The sequence below is a fragment of the Notamacropus eugenii genome, chromosome 4 (genome assembly GCF_028372415.1).
Source record: "Notamacropus eugenii isolate mMacEug1 chromosome 4, mMacEug1.pri_v2, whole genome shotgun sequence".
Taxonomy (NCBI): domain Eukaryota; kingdom Metazoa; phylum Chordata; class Mammalia; order Diprotodontia; family Macropodidae; genus Notamacropus; species Notamacropus eugenii.
Genome location: NC_092875.1, coordinates 162,623,920 through 162,643,138, shown reverse-complemented (window position 1 = coordinate 162,643,138; position 19,219 = coordinate 162,623,920). Strand labels below are relative to the sequence as shown.

Here is a 19,219-nt window from a genome sequence, read left to right as displayed (position 1 = left end):
AAGGTAACAGTAAATAGGTATAAGCAGGTAAAAATATATTATCAATGCCGATATTACGATAACTGGCATGAAGAACATCGAGGTACAAGCAGAAAAGGAGGTATGCTGTCATGGACAGAGAATAAAAGACAGACCCACTTATAAGAACAGTCAGCGATAAACTAGTAACCTTATTAGAAGCAGTAGACGATAACCTGCATGTACTGGAGAGGTACTCCTTGAGGGCTTTGGGGAAAAAATGGATGAAAATTATGCAGAATGAGAAGCTGTTAAAAGGTTGCAATCTGCACTGGAAGAGGGTACATACTTTGGTGAGATTCCTCAGACTCATCCAAGTATTCAAGAGGAAACAAGGTGGTGTAATTCAAAGGACTTGGATTCTGGAGAGGCCTGAATTTGAAATCTGCCTCTAACATTTCCTAGCTGTGTGGCCATGGGAAAGTCCCCTGACCTTTCTTTGTTAAATGAGATGATACATTAATCAACCAATAAGTATTTATTAAGCAGCTTTGTGTTTAAAGCCCTTCAAAGAACTTAAAATGCCATAGACATGGAAGACCGTATAATTATTTATTATCCCTCCTCTGTATTTCTGTCATTCAGTCAATAAACATTTGCTAAGCACCTACTTAATGCTGGGGATATAAAAAGAGGCAAAAAACAGTCTCTTCCCTCAAGGAGCTCACAGTCTGATGGGGAGACCATAGGCAAATATGTACAAATAAGCTATATAATACCGGATAAATAGGAAATATTTAAAAGAGGAAAAGCATTAGAATTAAGAGGGATTGGGAAAAGCTTCCAGTATGATGGCCTAGTGGCATAGCCAGACACCCATTCTCGTGTCTTTGGAACATTTGTGTAGTCGTTGTCTCTTTCGATTTCCTCTGTTTTCGTATCTAAGTAGGTGTCATGTCAGGGTTACATACACCTTTCTGTTTTTTTCTCTATAATCTCTTTTGCATTTATTCTCCCTTTTTTGTTTCCATAGACATCAACTTAATTTCAGCCCTTATTACTACCTGCCTAGACTGTGATAATAAACTGATAACCAGTTTTTTTTCTCTTCTATGCTTCCTTCAAATCCATCTTTCTTAGAGATGCCAGATTAATTATACAAACAGCTGATTATTTAAGATATGAATTCAACAAACAGCACTCACTAGTGATGTACTGACAGTACAAAAATTAAACAAAACAATCCGTCTTCATGGAGCTAAAAATAGGTAGACCTGTCCACAAATTGTCATTTTTTATCTTAGATTAAATATACAGGAGGGACCAAAGAGAAATTAAAGAGTAGGCAAAGCTTCATGGTTAAGAATGAGCTAAAGAGTACAGTAGAAAGAATTCTATATTCGGAGGCAGGAGGATCTGGGTCCACCTTACACTTTCCTGGCTTCAGTTTCCTCATCTGTAAAATTAGTATATTGGAATGAATGGCCTCTAAGATTCCTCTTGCTTTTAAATCTATGATCCTATAAAGAGGTGGTATCTGATCTAGGCCTTGAACAGAAGGAAAGATTTCAGTAGGGGGAGGTGGGTACAGTGAGGTAGGGGCACTGAAGAACCAATTCTAGGCTTGAGCAATCTATGAACAGATGCTCAGAGACTCTAGTAAGACAGAAGAATAATTGCCCATTTTGACTGGAACAGACAGTTTTCAGCGGATCCCTAAGACGTTTTAATTTTGAACATAGAAATTATCAATTGACTTAACCCACATAAGCATAAGCTCTTTAGGGGTCCTCAGTAATTTTTAAGAATGTCAAGAGGTCCTGAGACCAAAAAGGTTTGAGAACCACTGGGCTAGATGAAGTTGGGTTTTCAAAATCAACAGTTCAGTTACATTTCCTTTTTAAACATTCAAGTGGCATATCTGCTTCAATTTCACGATATATCTGAGATGATGAAAACTGTGGAAACTAACTTCACTTTTGCATCTGATAATAATATTTATTTTGTTTTACAAGATTCGGCGGATGGGACTGAAAGAATTCTACTGTGAAGAAAATCCATTTCTGAAAAGATTTCCAATTTTTGTGGAGCAGATGGAGGAAGTTTTGCCTCTGAAGGTGAATAGTCGTATGACTTAAATTAATACTCATGTAAATTTAATTAACTGCCTTAAGAAGAAGAAAAAATCCCATCAAATCTTAAAATACAAATCCAATCTACTTCAGTCTGACCTAGTATTTATTTGTCCCCAGGTAGAGGGAATGATAGTAGTAGCAGTCACTGATCAGAAGAGGTGCTGGTCTGGAAGTAGGACAAGGGGGCCTTACATGTCCCTCCTAAGAGGAGGGGCCTTTTTCTTCTGCTTTCCAGTTGAATATACAGTGAACTAATCTTCTCTTTTCAGTAATTGGATTCTGTCTTTAAAATTACATTTCTGAGTGTGGAACTCTTTTATTTATTTCTGATTATGTGTAGCAGGAAGAAATACTAGACCCAGTCAACCCGTCAGCCTCTACTGTGGCCTGGGTACCACAAATGCAATAGATAGAGCACTGGGCCTGGAGTCAGGAGGACTTTAGTTCAAATCTAACCTCAGAGACTTATTAGCTGTGGGACCCTGGACAAGTCACTTAGCCCTGTTTGCCTCAGTTTCCTTATTTGTAAAATGAGAGGGGGTGGTAGACTGCATTATTTATGAGGTTCTTCATACCTCTAAATCTAAAATCCTGTGCTTTTATCATCCTTCCTTGACCACATAATGTTCTTTTTTTGATTTTTTCCATTGCTGAATATATTTTTGAATACTTGTGACCTCTTCCAGATTACAGTAGTACCTAGGGTATATTTTTTTTTCAAAAAGTTTGTGACACCATTTGATGTTCTTTGAATTTGAAGAAAAACTTTCTATACCACAGCTATAGTGTATATATTATGAACTCCAAACATATATCACTGAAGTAATTTTACATAGCATTATATCACAGAATTCCAATATGAGTGATATGTCTCTCTAAACTTAAACTGGCTAATTCTCAAAGGATAATAATAGTAAAAGTAATTATAATATTAATTAATAAGGATAATAGTAATGGTAAGTATAATGGTAATAAGGATAATAATAGCAATTACATCTTTAATGTTGTAATAATAAAATTAGTAGTTTTTAAATGTTACTTTAAGGTATGGACAGAGCTGTACATTTTATATCATTAGATCCTTACAACAACCCTGTGAAGTAGTAGGTGCTCTTATTATCCATTTTACCAGTGATGAAATTAAGGCAAGCAGAGATTAAGTGACTTGTCTAAGGTCACACAGCTGTTAAAAGTCCAAGGCAAGATTTGAATTTAAGTCTTCCTGACTTCAGGTCCAATATTCTATCCACCGTATCACCTAGCTGCCTGTAATTAAATTATTGCCTCTAGGCATATGACATCCAAATCTATATAGCTTGTTCTAATCTTTCTCCTGAATTTTTCAGTCTCATAGTTACAACCATTTAGGTGTTCTGTTGGAATATCATACTCAGCATGTCAACACTAGAATTGATCTTTCCTCCTAAACGTTTTTGTCCTTCATATTTCTCTATTTCTGCAGAGGGCACCATCTTTCTTTGACTTCCTCAGGTTGAGGTCCTTGGAGTCTTCTGTGACTTTACTCTCTCCTACAACCTGGTTCCATCTTCCCTACCCAGTTTTATTTCACATTATTCTCTTTAATCTATTCTACTGGAATACCAGCTGTTCCCCAAACTAAGAATGCTATCTCATTCTTCCATTTATTTGCAGGAGTCATTCCTCCTGCCTGGAATGCCATCCCTCTTCATCTCTGTATCTCAGAACTTTTATTTTCCTTTGAAGTTCTCTTCAGGTGCCACCTTCTCAGAATACCTGATTTCTGAGTCATTCAGAAGCAGCTAGTTGGTTCAGGAAATAGAGCACTAGACTGAGAGTCAGGAAGAACTGAATTCAGACACTTACTAGCTGTGGCAGTCACTTAATCTCGGTTTGCACTCATTTCCTTATCTGTAAGATGAGGATGTTAATAGTATCTGCTTCCTCCCTAATTGATAAATCGTCAAAGGATATGAACAGGCAGTTTTCAGAGGAAGAAATTAAAGCTATCTATAGTCATATGAAAAAATGCTCTAAATCACTATTGGTTAGAGAGATGTAAATCATAACAACTCTGAGATAGCACATCACACCTATAAGATTGACCAACATGACAAAACAGGAAGATGGTAAATGTTGGAGAAGATGTGGGAGAGTTGGAACACTAATTCATTGTTGGTGGAGCTGTGAGCTGATCCAACCATTCTGGAGAGCAATTTGGAACTATGCCCAAAAAGCTACAAAAATGTGCATACCCTTTGACCCAGCAATACTGCTTCTAGGACTGTATCCCTAAGAGATCATAAAAATGGGAAAGGGTCCCACATGTACAAAAATATTTATAGCAGCTCTCTTTGTGGTGGCCAAAAACTGGAAATCAAAGGGATGCCCATCAGTTGAGGAATGGCTGAATAAATTATGGTACATGAATGTAATGGAATACTATTGTGCTATAAGAAATGATGAACAGGAAGACTTCAGAGAGGCCTAGGAAGACTTATATGATGTGATGCTGAGTGAAAGGAGCAGAACCAGATCTTTGTACACAGCAACAACTGCAATGTGTGAGGAATATTTCTGGTAGACTTAGCCCTTCATTGCAAGGCAAGGAGACTTCAAAAATTCCCAATGATCTCTTAAGGCAAAATGCCTTCCACATCCAGAGGAAAAACACAATGGAATTTGATCACAGAATGAAGCAGATCATTTTCTTTTGTATTATGTTTTGGTTTGTTTCATGATTTCTCCCATTCATTTTAATTCTTCTATGCAATATGACTAAGGTGAAAATGTATTTAATAGGAATGTATTGTAGAACCTATATTAAATTGTATGCCATCACATGGAGGGAGTGGGGAAGTAGAGGGGAATGAGCGAGAGGGAGGGGAAAAATCTAAGATATGTGGAAGTGATTGTAGAACACTGTAAACAAATAAAATAATAAAAATAAATAGTATCTACTTCACAGGGTTGTCGTGAAGATAAAATGAGATAATATTTGTAAAGCACTTTGCAAACCTTAGTTTGCTATATAAACGCACCTATTATTGTTGTTAATGCTTTGCTCCTCATATATCATTATTCTTATTTACATGCAAACTGAATCCCCCAAGTAAAATGTTAGCAGTTCATTGAAGGCAAAAACAATTTTATTTTTGTCTTATATTCCAAATGCCAATCATTTTCTTGCACATATTATGCCGTTGACAAATGGAATTTAACTAAATACTGGTTACCCTACTAAGCCATAAGTCAGTTCTTTCCATTTTTGGATAGCTTTAATTGTTAAGAAATTTTTCCTTATATTGAAACCAAATCTACTTCCCTATGAGATCATAGTTTTAAAACTGGGAAGAAATTTACAGGCAATCTAATCCAAACCCCTCATTCTACAGAGGAGAAAGTAAGCCAAAGGAGGGGAAAGGATTTATTCAGTGGTATAAGTAGTCATTGGAAGAGGTGGGATTTGAACCCAGGACCTTCCTCAGACTCCAAATCCAATGGTACTTTTCACTATACAATGCTACTCAATTCTCCCCACACTGGTATTATTTCTGATCCAATGAAGAATTAATTATTAAAAAGAACTTAATTGTTTGCCTATTGAAGAGTCATTTGCTTTTGGAGCTCATTGGGATAACTTTTTTTCCCTAGAATTAGGTAAATTTTACACTCTGAAACTTTTTATGGAACTTTAATTGGTGAAGAGATTTCCTTTTCCTTTTCTTTCCCCAGTGTAGCTTATATATCACTGGATCAGGCCCAACAATGTCTGACTTTATGTAAGAATCTTTCAGTTTCCTTTCCAACCCATAAATGTTAATTAAGTTTCTAACAGTATATGGTGTATCAGTATATGTTCTCCTCCCATAGTAACAAGTTGGCAGCTATAAGTTGTAGAGTAATATGAATAATAGGTGATGTAAGACATATGAAGAGACACACAGAGTGCAGTAGAAATGTTTTGTTTCAGAAATCTGAAGTGGAAAAAGTGAACTCTACGTCCACTTGTGACCTATTTATTGGTCCCCAATAGTGTAGCAAATTCCTCCAACATCTGCTGCTTTAGGGTGAATCCTTCAGGAACTCTTAATTGCCATTCAGTTTGATCCAAGTTTATAGAGCAAGCTATCCACTGAGCTTTTGTAGCTAAAAGATCATCTTGGCAACCCCTCCAGCAATGCTATATCTGTAAGCATAAATACATGGTGACTGTAATCCTTTGAGTACTGCCCAAAAGAGAACGGGTAATATTGGTGGGAAAGGGCACCTCATTCAGAAAGGATGATCTCAACCATGTGACTATTTAGAAGCGATTTTATGTGGGTAGGAGGCTATGCTATTGAAGGATCTTGTACTGAAGTCATATATTCTGAAAGGGCTATGGAATCTAATGACCCTTTGCTTTGCTGTACAAAGGCAGTTTTCTCAGAAGATGGCTCACTGGGAGGGCTAAGGCAGTAGGGAATAGGGAAATGGAAATGAAGCAGATCCTATGAGGAGCTCTAGAGACCTTAGTTGCATAAACCAAATGGTCTGCTGTGGGTATTGCCTTTTTCTTCCTCTCCATGCCCCCTCCCCCATTAGATTTTTGTTGTTTTTTTAATTGCTTAAGTTTGACCTTGGCAAATGAATGAAATGCTTCTTGCATATAACCAAGGATTCTTAACATAACATGATCTGTGCTACATTAATCATGTGGGAAGATTTCCACCTTAGGGGGAAAAGTCCCCAAACAAACCAACTCTTACATTACTAAAATGGCATGTGGTATTTGTGGGACATTTACATAGGGCTTGATTTCCACCCAAAGAAACCAGTGGGTGAACTTAGTCAATCCAGGCAAAAATTTGTTTGCTTCCCTTCAGTTTGCTCGTGGAGATGTAGCAGCAGCCACACAATGAACGTGGTTAATAACATTATTATCTTTGAGATTATCACCTTAATATCTTGGAGATGTTTAGTTTTTTTTTTCACTCTTCCCTAAAATCTGTGTCTCTCAATTTTTTCTCTTTCCCTTCCACCAGGGGTTCTTCATAATTTTTGTGTCATGGATTCCTTAAGAAGTCTGGTGAAGCCTGTGGATCAGAATAATGACTTCAAGTGCATTAAAAATACATAGGATTACAAAGGAATCCAATTATATTGAAATATAATTAGCAAAACATTAAAAAACGTTTATAGATCCTAAAGAAAGAACCCCTACCTTCTATTACCCTCTTCCCATTCCCCAACCTATTGGTAATTAATTGCAACAGTCTTTCTCTTTGAAGAGGGTCATGGTAGAATTCATGGAGATCATATGGAGTTAATACCATTAATTGTCTAAAACAGTTTAACTGAATCTATTGTTATTTCATAGAGTGGAATGGCTTATGATAGACCTGGATTGTGATATCAGAGGTCAGGGAGACCAACCTGTGTGATCTTGGGGGGTAGGAAGGGGAAGGAAATCACTTCACCTCTCTAATCTTTGGTTTCCTCATTTATAATTTAAGTGGATTCTGTGATTCTTAACAACTCTTTTAGCAGGTTCGAGGCTTTGTCAGTCTATGCTTCTACCTGAATTATAACTCTGGTGATTCCAATGGAATGGTGTCTTGGTGACCTTTCTCGGGTCACCATGTGTGACTCTTTTAAGCCAAGAACAACAAGGAGACATACTAGATACAATAAATCCCTGTTGATTGAGTGATTGATTTATTGCTTGATGTGGCACCTGGGAGTAGTTGTTTTTAGGGTACATACAAAAATATTGTTAATATCACTGAACTTTACGGCCAAGATTTTTAAAGATTACTGGGCCTATATCTATGATATCACTTCAACACACCTGGAAAGACTTCTTGGCAATTTCTCACTCATATCCTCAGGCCCTATTTTTCTTGAGTGGGAAAACAGTTTTCACAAAGAGTTTACAAACTCTTTGATAGTAGAAATATTGTGTATGTTTTATTAAATGGTGTAAAGAGTAATGTAAGTAATTATGACACTGCTTACACATCAGTACTATTCCTGCATCACAAAGGAATAGTACTTACTTATAGGAAAGCAAATCCACAGACCAGGAGAGACCAAGAAATAATCTTTAGACGTTATTCCTATGGAAGAAATATTTCATTCAGAATATTCTATAAACAACCTGGAGAGAAGGAGGCAATAGCTGAAATGTTTGGAAAAATACTTGTAAGCCTGCTACTAATTACAACAATTCAGGAATAGGGGACGCTAATTATCTGAATGTCTGCAGGTAGGGGACACAGTGGATAGAGCACCAGGCCTGGAAATAGAAAGATCTGAGTTTCAATGTGACCTCAGATATTTACTAGCTGTCTGACTATGAGGAAGTCACATCCCCGTCTGCCTCAGTTTCCTTATCTATAAAATGAGCTGGAGAAGGAAATGGCGAACCACTTCAGTGTCTTTGCCAAAAAAAACCCCTAGTGGGATCACAAAGAGTCAGATACAATTGAAGCAAATGAACACACACACACACACACACACACGCACGCACACATATACATTGCTAGGATTATCTGTCTGTCTAAACAAAGGCAGTTAATAATTTCTGAGTTTGTCTTGATGATAATCTCCTCCTTCTAAAGACAGAGGAAACCGCAAGAAGGAAAATACTATTCTTTTTTTAAAGGGATTAACAAAGACTAATTTTATTTAAAATATTTATAAGTTACAAGGGGAAGGGAGTACACATTGAAATCTATCAGCTCTAAGATAATATTAATCTTTTCCAGGCTTTCATATGGTAACAGACTTCAATAAAAGCTTATAAATCATAGGATGGAAAAGGAGTTGAATGGATTTTAAATATCATGTAGTCCAACCCCATCAATTTATAGGTGACAAAAATAAAGCCCAGAAAAACTGAATGATTTGTCCAAGGTCATATAAGTAAGTAGTGGCCCAGATGGGATTCAAAACTAGCCCAATTCCAGCTATAGCACTATTTCCACTATATCCCACTGTCTATAGAAGTAGACCAAAGAGTGGCAGGTGAATTTTTAACAATTTAAAAAAATGGGAGTTTCTGAAATACATGCCACAGTCCAGGAGTTATTATAAATTAGGCTATTATTGGGAAATAACTTTTGTAATGATACTTAAGGCGGTTTGTTTTGGAATTACGTGGTCTAAACAGTACTACCTCCATTTTACAAAGTGAGAAAATGGAAATTCAGAGAGCTTAAGTGACTTTTTTGCAATAAAATGATTAGTAAATGATGAGTGTGGGATTGAACAAAGGACTTCAGATTTCAAGTCCAGGGTTCTTTCTAATATAAAATGTATTCTGCTTTTCTAATCATACAGATAAGAAGTGTAACAAACTGTTAGGCATTAAGAAATGTATAAAAAGAAAAGAGAAAATGTTTTACTCATATAAAAATGGTGATGTAACAGTACCTATGTGGTACTAAAAGAGTAATTAAAATAACTGAAGGATGAGGCTTAGGGAATTGTAATATTTAGATAGATTAAAAAAATGAGTATCCTTTAGTGTAATAGATACATGGTGAAAGACATGATGAAAATTCATGAAATAATGTTGGTGAATGAAGAACATGACTTGCTAGTCAAATCTTAAGATACCAAAACACTCTATGAAACTTCAGGGAATTAAATGCTTAGAATAACAGGTTACATTTGTTTAGCACTTTAAAAAAGTTTTCATATCCATTACCCCTTTTGTTCTCCATCAAGAACCCTGAGAATAAAGTTTTCCTGAAGTCTTTAGTCATGGAAAAGAAAGTATTGCTTCATACAAGGGATATGAATCTCTTTACAGAATAATTAGAGTACATGACAAGTTTCAGAAAGGGTTTGGACAAAATTATCAATTAGCCAGATACAAAATGGCTACTAAGAAAATCTCATTTTTTAAGGATGCATTCAAGGAGGAAAGCTTATGCTTGTTTATGCTGACACACTGTAGTCCTTTTTTGGCACCAGATAGTTACCATGAATACATTTAAAGAACTGTGTTTTGGAATGGTATACCTTTTTCTATGTTTAGGAATATAGGAATTTCTCTACTAAGAATTCATTCTTCCTAATGCTGCCTAAACATCAGATAAGTCCCAAGACTTATTGACCTAAATTACCACATTTCACTTTTTTAGTGAGAAGGGTTTTGTTCCTTCAGGTGCTCACATGGAAAACTATTTTTTTTTCCTGTACTGTATAGGGACTGCTTGCCAATATATTTATGAAGTTGGGCCTATATAAATGACCATTTATGAAAAAAGCTTTTCACAGTCTTTCTAAAAAAAAACCAGCTAGTCATTTCATGAAATAACAGTTATTTTATAATAGCCCAAAATTTCTGTGAAAACATATCCAGTACACTGACTAGAACAATCTTTTAGAAAGAAAAGTAGTAGAAATAGACTTGTACAAGGACACTGAGTACAGGCATTTTTGTTGTTTGCAAATTTCTTTGGCAAAATCTTTGTTAAATATCATGGATTGATGTAAGATTTTATTTTTATATATTTATTTGATTCTTTTTTATTCATGGTTATATTTGTAATAGAAAATGAAAAAAAATTACAAAATTATTTAAAACAAAATGTTAAGGCGCAAAAAGTACCTAAGTTAATGCAGCACAGTTCTGAAACCAGAACTTAAAATGTCCAGTATGTTTACGTTTTAGGAAATTTTAAGCTAGGGCTAGACCTTTTTTTTAAAGTGCTTGACACAATTCAATGCCTCTGCCATCTTTCTGGTAAAAATGGATACCCAAAAGGACATGATCAGCTTGACACCTCCAACTTTTTGTGTATATTATAAATCAGAAGTATGTCCTGCTCACAAACAGATATTGGGAAGGCGGGAGACAGGCAATTGCAGTCAACACGATTTGACTGATGTTTAGCTTTCTGAAGAAAAGCTTTCCTTACTCCCCAAATTCCGAACTCGGGTTTGTCTTTCTATCGTAGCTTTGCTCTGTATCTCTCCATTAGTCACCGGCTGTTTGCTTGTTACAGTATCGCCTCCTGACCGAGTGCTTGGTACTTCAGAAGCAGAGCCCAGCTTGGCTGCTGCTGAGCTCTGCAGAAGCTCTTTCTGCCGTAGGTGGTCCTTCTGCGCGAGGGTGCCGAGGCCAGGCTGCTGCCGCCGCTGCTCACTGCTGGCCGGGGCCCGCTTGGCATTACTTGGAACTCAGGTTGGCGTGAGCGCCTTAACAGAGTTGGGAGGCGTGGGCCGGCTTACACTGCCCTTTATCTGTTTCGGCACCCTTTTTGTTCAGGACCTTTCTTTTGAGCAGCTTCCTACATTTTCTTGTTCTTTCTCTTTTTCCATTCTTCCATGAACTGTTCTTCCTCTTCTTTCCCTAAGTCCCCGCTTAGTTTTCTTTCCACTTCCTTGCTAGCTTTCAGCTTCCAATTGCCCCAGGTGTGTAAAGCGCAAGGAAGGAGGCGGGGGAGGGGGAGAAGGTCCCGAGCGGTCTCAGTCCGTCCGCGGCGCTGGGGGAGAGGCTGGGGCCGCAGCCCAGCCACCTCCGTCGCCCGGGACCAGTGAGGAGAACGTGGCAGCGGAAGAAAAAAGAATGGGAACCTTGGGGGCAAGTGAGAGCTCCATTTAGAGATTGTCATGGGGAAGAGAGGAAAGCCAGGCTCAAGCGGACCTGTGCCTTGATTTTAGGAAAGTGCATTTTAAAGGGTTCAGGATAAAGTAGGAAAGATTGTATTCATTACAGTTCCTCAGAGTAAATAGATTCAGGACTTTTGGGAAGCTCTTAAGGACAAAATTCTGAAGACAGGACGAGAAAGGGAAGTTGTTTAAAGAAACCAGTGTGGATTCAAAGAAAATTCACCCTCCAAGTTTGACCTTAAAAAGAAAATTCCTGCTGACCCAGATTCTGTGGTTTAATTAAGAATTCAGGTTAGGAGCTCAAAATGGGAGATACGAATTTTTAGGAGTCCTCTCCATAGTAGTCATTAAAGTCATGAGAATGAATGAAATTGCCAGGGAAAAGGGTATATTAAGAGAACAGGGTCAAAGGTAGCACACTAAGGAATTGAGGAGAGGAAGAAACCGGAGAAGGAGCATTTAGAGAGATGGGAAAAGAACCAGGAATGTTTGGTCTCCCTGTACACAGGCAGAGGGAAGTATGTAGGTTCAGCAGCATTAAAAGCTGCAGAGAGATTCAAGTCTGAAAAAAAAAGGTTAATGGTATTTAGGATGTATTGGTATTTGGGAGGTCATTGGTCATCTTTGAAAGAATGGATTTAGTAGAGTGATGAAAGCAAAGGTCCGCTTGCAAGCATTAGAGAGGAAGTAGAGATGCTGAGCTATAGATAGACAACTTTTTCAGAAAGCTTACCAGGGAAGGAGAAGAATGGAGAGGAAAGAAAGGAAGAGGGGGGGGGGAGAGAGAGAGAGAGAGAGAGAGAGAGAGAGAGAGAGAGAGAGAGAAGAGAGAATTGTACTGAAGTGTGATATAAAGATTAAGAGGTTTTTTTTCTCTCTTCTGGGGGGATATTTGGGGAAACGAGAATATTTTTAGGCGGATAGTAAAAAACTAGTGGTAATAGAGATTTCTTCTAAAGACACACAAGGAATGGGTGGGGGAAGACTGGTGCATTTTTGGAAAAGCAATGAGGAAATATTATCTTTGTTTCAAGTATAAACTGGTCCCTTCCCAAAAGAGAAGATGAAGGAACTTAAGGAATGTCTCTCCAGACTCCAGATTGTCAGGGACAATGAAATGTTCCTTAAAAAATGGAAGTGAGACTTCAATGGGAGAAAAGGTAATGGCCCTAAAGTTGGCGGAGAGAAAGCTTGAACCCTGTCAGGAGGTTGGAGAGTAGAAGAATGCCTTGGAGATGAGAAAGCAAAAGAAAAGGACAACTGCATAGCTGGAGCTGAAGAACAAATTTGAAGCCGTTTTTAAAAGAAAGGAGCTCCATACTTTGAGTAGGATCTGTCGTCCTATGAGTAAAAAAAGTAGAGCTACAAAAACTGTTAAACAAGGGTCAGAGGAAGAAGAGTGGTGTATTTATGGGTCCCAGTTGAGGGGTACAGAAGCAGCTGTTTGTCAACTTGATAACAATAATATAGAGGCCTGTTGTCATGCTAGGACATGTGTTCAATAAATAGCAGAGGACCTTTTAAGACATGTCAAAATATATGACCAGTGCCCACTTCTGGTGATTCATTTGACCACAAATGACACAACAAGAATGAACCTAGAATGTGTTGGGGAAGATGAAGAGTTATCAGGCAAACAACCGAAGACCAAAGGGGCCTAGGTTATGTTTTCCTCCCTGTTGTGTATTAAAGACAAGAGATGCAGAAAAGAAAAAAAAATGGTTTAGGAAGTAAACATGTGACTGATATTGAAGATGGTTCTTGAGACTGGGACTTGAATTTCTGAACTGTGGCTTAAAACATAGGAATGATACAGACTCCTGACTGAAATGAAATATTTCTAAAAAACAATGTAAGAATGAATTGACTTGGGGTCTTACAATAAGGGCTTTCAACCCTTAATCAAAAGGACTTTAAATGTAAAAGATTGAGGAAGGGAGAAAACTATTTACATATATCTGCCTAGCTAGAGATATTCAGAGTAGCTAAAATAAAGGGAGAAAATAGTATTCCAAGAAGTTCAGAGGAGACAAAATTCAAGTAAGTACCCAGTAGTAAAACTAGTGTGTTTTCCATTTTGATTTATGTTTCTGTTTTTTTTTACATGCCCCCAAATCAGGCAACAAACATGAGACCCTAACCCAAATATTTGGGTTTGAACATAATTGATTTCATAGTTATCACTGATTCTTGATGGGATGAAAGTGGACTATGGCTCTGAATGAATTACCTTACTCAAAATAAACGAGACTAGTATAAGTAAAAACATGGGCATAAAATTTTATATTAAGAAAGTATACTCATAAACTAATCAAAGAAACAGATGGAAGAAGTATGGTAGAGAGCACTTGGGTGAAGGTTACTGGCAGAACAAATATTAGTTATTTTGTTATCAGATTATAATCACAGATCATGGGGACACAGAGAGGAAATAGTTGAAGAGTCCAGGAAACAGTTCAAAAGTTTGGTAGAGAGGCAAGATATAGTAGTGATGAGGGACTTTAATTATCCAGATGTCTGCTGGAGTTCTCTCTGCCAAAAATTGAGTGGCCACTAACTTCTTAACATACCTTAATGTTTATTTCAGACTTCAAAAGGTTCAAGGAAACAGGCAAAAATTATACGGTGGATCTGATTCTCACCAACAGGGAGGAACTTGTTGCAAGAGGGTGGGATTGATGAAACCTTGGAGGAAAATGGTCTTTGCTAGAGTTTGTAAAGAAGGAAAAGAAGGCTAGGGATAGTGTGACATGCATAGGGTTCATAGGAAGGCTAGGGAAGATTACATGGAATACATTCTACAGAGTAAATCACTCTAAGAGAATTTGCAGATGACACAAATCTGGGAGAGATAGCTAACACACCGGACAACAGGGCTGGTCTAAATCTAATAAGATGAAATTCATCTGAGAGATAAAAAAGTCAAGTTAAAAACAGGCAATGGGCAACAGCCATTTATTAAGCACTTACTGGATACCAAGAGCTGTACTAAATGCTGGGAATAAAAACTGGAATCTCTGCCTGCAAAGAGCTTACATTAGTTTTTTTTTTTTTAGTAAGCCTCTATTTATATCTTTTGTTTCTTACATTTTCATAGTTATCCAAATATTTCTTTCTTCCACTTCCAGAGTGCTATGCTATGTAATAAATAGTGTGTGTATTGTGTATATATATGTAAAATGCACATACATATGTGTGTATGCACATGTACATACATTACACCACAGGTTACATGTGTATACTGCACACACATTATATACACATGTCACATGTGTTGCATTATATGTGAAAACACATACACAAATCCATTATATATGATACACATGTATACACACATGCATACATAATGTTTTTAGGTGACTTCAAACCCCATAAATGTCAGTGTGATGTGGTAGATGAAAAAGCTAATGTGAACATTGACTGCATTAGGAAAAGCATCATAGTTCCTGGCACATAGTAAAGACTTAAAAAAAAAAACTTGACTGATGTTAATTGTTCCTTTCTACTCTTTCCTAATCAAACCACATTAGGAGTACAGTGTTCAGTTCTGGATACATATGTATGTGTGGAGGTGGAGGTGGAGGAAGAGGAAAAGAGTGAGACAGGGAGAAGATGAGAGAGAGAGAAAGAGAGAGAGAGATGCTTTATAGACCTTAAAGAGCAATATCAATGTTAATTCTTCCTCCTTCGCTGACCAGTTCTTTTGTGTGTGTACTTAGGGTGGAACAGTATAGAGAAATTTGTAGACTGCAAAAACTCCACTAAATGACCACCCTTGGTAGTGGAAAAAAATCTTCCCTGCCTTCAGTTGAAGTTTGTTACATTCATACCTATCCCTAGTGCACAAGACACAGTGCCTAGGTAGTTATAATTTGTGTATGCCGTGGGTACTGTCAACAGCTGCAGTGCTTTATTTGTCCATTTGTCATCTCTGAACTCAGTAAATACTTCTGGCATGAAGTATAAGGTATGACCCTTGACCAGAAACAACTTCCATTCTAATTTAGGAGATATTAGCATATATATGTATGTATATGTGTATACACACAGAGACACACAGACAGACACAGACACAGACACAGACACACACACACACACACACACCCTCTACCCCTGCAGTGACTCCCTGTTGCCTCCAGGATCAAGTACAAAATTCTGTCTTTGCTATTTAAAGCCCCTTAGTAACCTAGCTCCTCTGGCTATTCCACAAACAATACACTCCATCTTTCAGCTTTAGGCATTCTCTGGCTGTTTCCCATGCCTTCAATGCTTCTCCATCCAATCTTCCCCACCTCCGACTTTGACTACTGATCTTCCTTTAAATCTCTACTAAAATCCAATCCCTTACTGGAAGCCTTCTCTAACTCTTCATAATTCTAATGTCTTTCCTCTGCTAATTTTTTCCTATTTGTCCTGTTTATAGCTTTGTATGTATTTGTTTTCATGTTGTTTCTCCCATTAAACTTTAAGCTCCTTGAGGGCAGAAACACTCTTTTGCCTCTTTTTGTACTCTCAGAATTTTAGCACAGTGTCTCGTAAGTAGGTGTTCAGTGAATGTTTACTATTTGATTAAAGTAACAATATATTTCAGTGACAGTTCAAGGTAGTACTTGATTAGTTGCTAAATCCATTGTGACAATAATGAGTGGAAGCCCAGAACCTTTGATTTGGAAGGTAACCCATAAGTCATCTAGTTCAAATCCTAACCTGAAGAATGAGTCCCCTCTACAGCATTCCATATGTGATCATTTACTGAGCTCAAATTTGGCTCTTTGAGATAGAAGCATTAGTTGTTAGCCATACTTTGTTCATTCGTTTACAGATATCCAAGGCCCTAGGTTTTGTTTTAGCTCCTTTCTTGAATTCTAGTTTATTCTTTCTTTTTATCTTATAGCTACACTGATAGTATCTGTTTTTGTTAAAATAGCGCTTTTCTCCCTCATTTAAGCAGTAGTCCATCCATAAATCCAAATCCCATTCTTCTCCCTATCTTTTCACCCAACTATTTGCTTCCCAAAGCTGCCTTCCTCTTCGGAAACCCATGCCTTTTTGTTTGTAAGTGATGAAAATATCCTATCTTCTTCTCAGGCCTTCTGTTTCTTTACTAAGAGTTCATAATTTTAAGTTACTATAAGCTTCTGATTAAACCAAATTGCCTTTTGCAGTTTAATGAAATTTAGTTTAAAATATGGTTACTGTAAAAATAATCAATAGAGCTTGATTCTTCTTTAAATCTTGTAGGAGATTGCAGCAAGATATGTTATGAATGAGATAAGTGAGGAGGATCCATTGTATCAGCGAAGTGTAGCACATTACCCAGAAATCTTGGAAATACTTGCTAACTACAGGGAATGTATGTTATGTGGAAAATGCATTCTATCCTCAGGGATAGATATTGTACTTTTTGTTCCTCCAATGAAGGTAAATTGTGCTTTCTGTATGAATTTGAATGGTATACTAATTCTTTCCCTTATCTAACCCTTTTGAGATTAGATAACTTTTTTTGAGGAATTGATTTTCATATGTAACTTTAGAGTTCAGTGCTTCTCTCTTTTCTGTACAGAGATACAGCAGTCATTGGGTTAATCATAGTTAAGAATTATGTAGTTATGTAGTCAAGGGAACTTAAATTAGTGAGAGTTCCATATTTTAATTAGCCAACAGGTAGCTGACAGATACCTTATCCTCTATTTTTCCTTATGTAATCATCCTGGCAAAAGTCACTTTATAGTAGGTCTGGAACCCTGAGCAAGCTAAGTGGTTGCCCTTCCTCCTATAAATGACTATCACTTTCATGTACTTGGCTCTGAAGTGGCTCATGTTTTAACCCCTTGTCAGTTTCTAGTCTTAGATATGAAATGAGATTTTGTCTAGATATTAAAATATGAACCTGCTATTTATATCAGACTTTGAGCACCAACCCCTTAGGTGATCCCATTTTCTCAGGCCACTTCCCATTGTCATTCATAAGTTCTGATAATATGTTTTGCTCAAATAGTCTATTGCAAATGGAATAAAATTCAAAGGAAACCAGATACTAGAGCTCTTATATGGAGACAGTTGCCACCATTTTCCTCCTTCATCTTTCTCCATGTTCCACTTAAATCTCTTGATATGGCTAGATTTAAAATCATGTTAATGAATATTAAAGCTCATCAAAATGAATAGGGAGGGGGCATTCACTTCTCATATCAAGCTGATATATTTAAAGGAAAAGTGAGAGGGTTCAACCAGCAATAAGCCAGTGAGAGTCTTCGTAACTCCTTGGTCTCAGTTGCTTGTGGAAGACACAGGTCGTGCTATCTGTGTTTCTCTCTGTGGTCCCTAACACTCTTAATTCCCATTTCTCACACAGAGGTTCAAATAAGGAGGGAAAGGAAAAACAGTTAACAAGCACATTTAATACTTCTTTTTTCCTATTGTACAATTCCTTGATATAGCAACTCCTTTTGTGATCTAAGGCTAACCCTCTTCTTACGAGAACATTCTATCAAAGAGAAGTTAGGGGAAAACTCATTTCCGGTGTAGGTGCACAAAGAATTATCTGAATTTTTTTCTTAATATGGTTGTATTAAAATCATTTTACACCCAAAGAAGGATTCTGTGTGGCAGCAAATTCTAGTCTTCTAAGGCTACACAAAATTATATTTTTTTTCCTTTCTGGATAGATGCTTTTCTGTAGAAAATGCTTGTAAATTTCTGTATAACAAATCATAGTTTATGGTCAGCCAATTATTAGAATTAGAGCTGTGTATATGTGCCATGAAAAAGGTCTCCCTATAGACTTTTATAAGGGGCTTCTGGAGATGAATCTCTGCAGGTAGTGCATGTCTAAAAAACTCATTATCCTAAGTTGAATTTTTTTTTTTGTAAAAAAAAGTTATAGTCTGTCTTGTGACATTTTAGGCATTATAGTATAATCATGTTCCGGCACGTGACGAGAGTGACCTAGATGACATCTCCATATAGAGAATCTTAGGAGGCTACTTCTGAGAGAATGAGGATAAAATATGATGGAAGTATCTGTGTACAACCTTCTGTAACTGGTTCCAGAGGCAGTCAGATGGTACTTCATGTTGGGCCTGGTGCCAGGAAGATCCAAATTCAACTTTAGCCTCAGACAATTGCTTGCTGTGTAACTAAGCAAGCTACTTGACTTGTCTGCCTAATTTTCCTCCACTGTAAAAGTAGTTTAATAATAGCACTTATCTCACAGGGTTGTTGTGAGGAACCCAGCCCACCTTTATGAATGCCTTTCTTTTGTTTTTTGATATCTTTGGAATACATAGATCAATCAGATTCATCATCTATTAATGTCTCTCATTCTTGCTATGTGACAGGTCTCTTTTGATGAACCCTTCTAAGGCAAACAGAGTTGAACATATTAGTAAGGTATACATTTAAGGGGTGTATATTGAAGTAAATTTTCATGGAGTTTTATAAATCTGGCATATGTTTTTAATCTTGATAATGAGAAAAAGTATTGAGATGTAAAGGTGAGTAATAATGAGAAAATGATTGTACCTCATGAACACTTG

At 37.1% G+C, this 19,219-nt stretch overlaps 1 protein-coding gene across 5 annotated transcripts in view; it reads left to right on the top strand.

The window, feature by feature from the left end:
* The window catches only part of LRRC69 (leucine rich repeat containing 69), a 171,255-nt gene that overhangs the window by 95,136 nt on the left and 56,900 nt on the right, over positions 1–19,219 (top strand). For 4 of the 5 annotated variants that reach the window (XR_011965853.1, XM_072603592.1, XM_072603593.1 and 1 more), the window contains one exon: positions 1,974–2,075. Coding sequence is in view for 4 of the 5 variants with exons in the window: in XM_072603592.1 (XP_072459693.1) it covers positions 1,974–2,075 (102 nt within the window). In the remaining variant the exon portion in view is untranslated. Of the gene's footprint in view, positions 1–1,973; positions 2,076–16,922; positions 17,103–19,219 lie in introns of all 5 variants that reach the window. The other variant, XM_072603590.1, reaches the window with a different exon arrangement.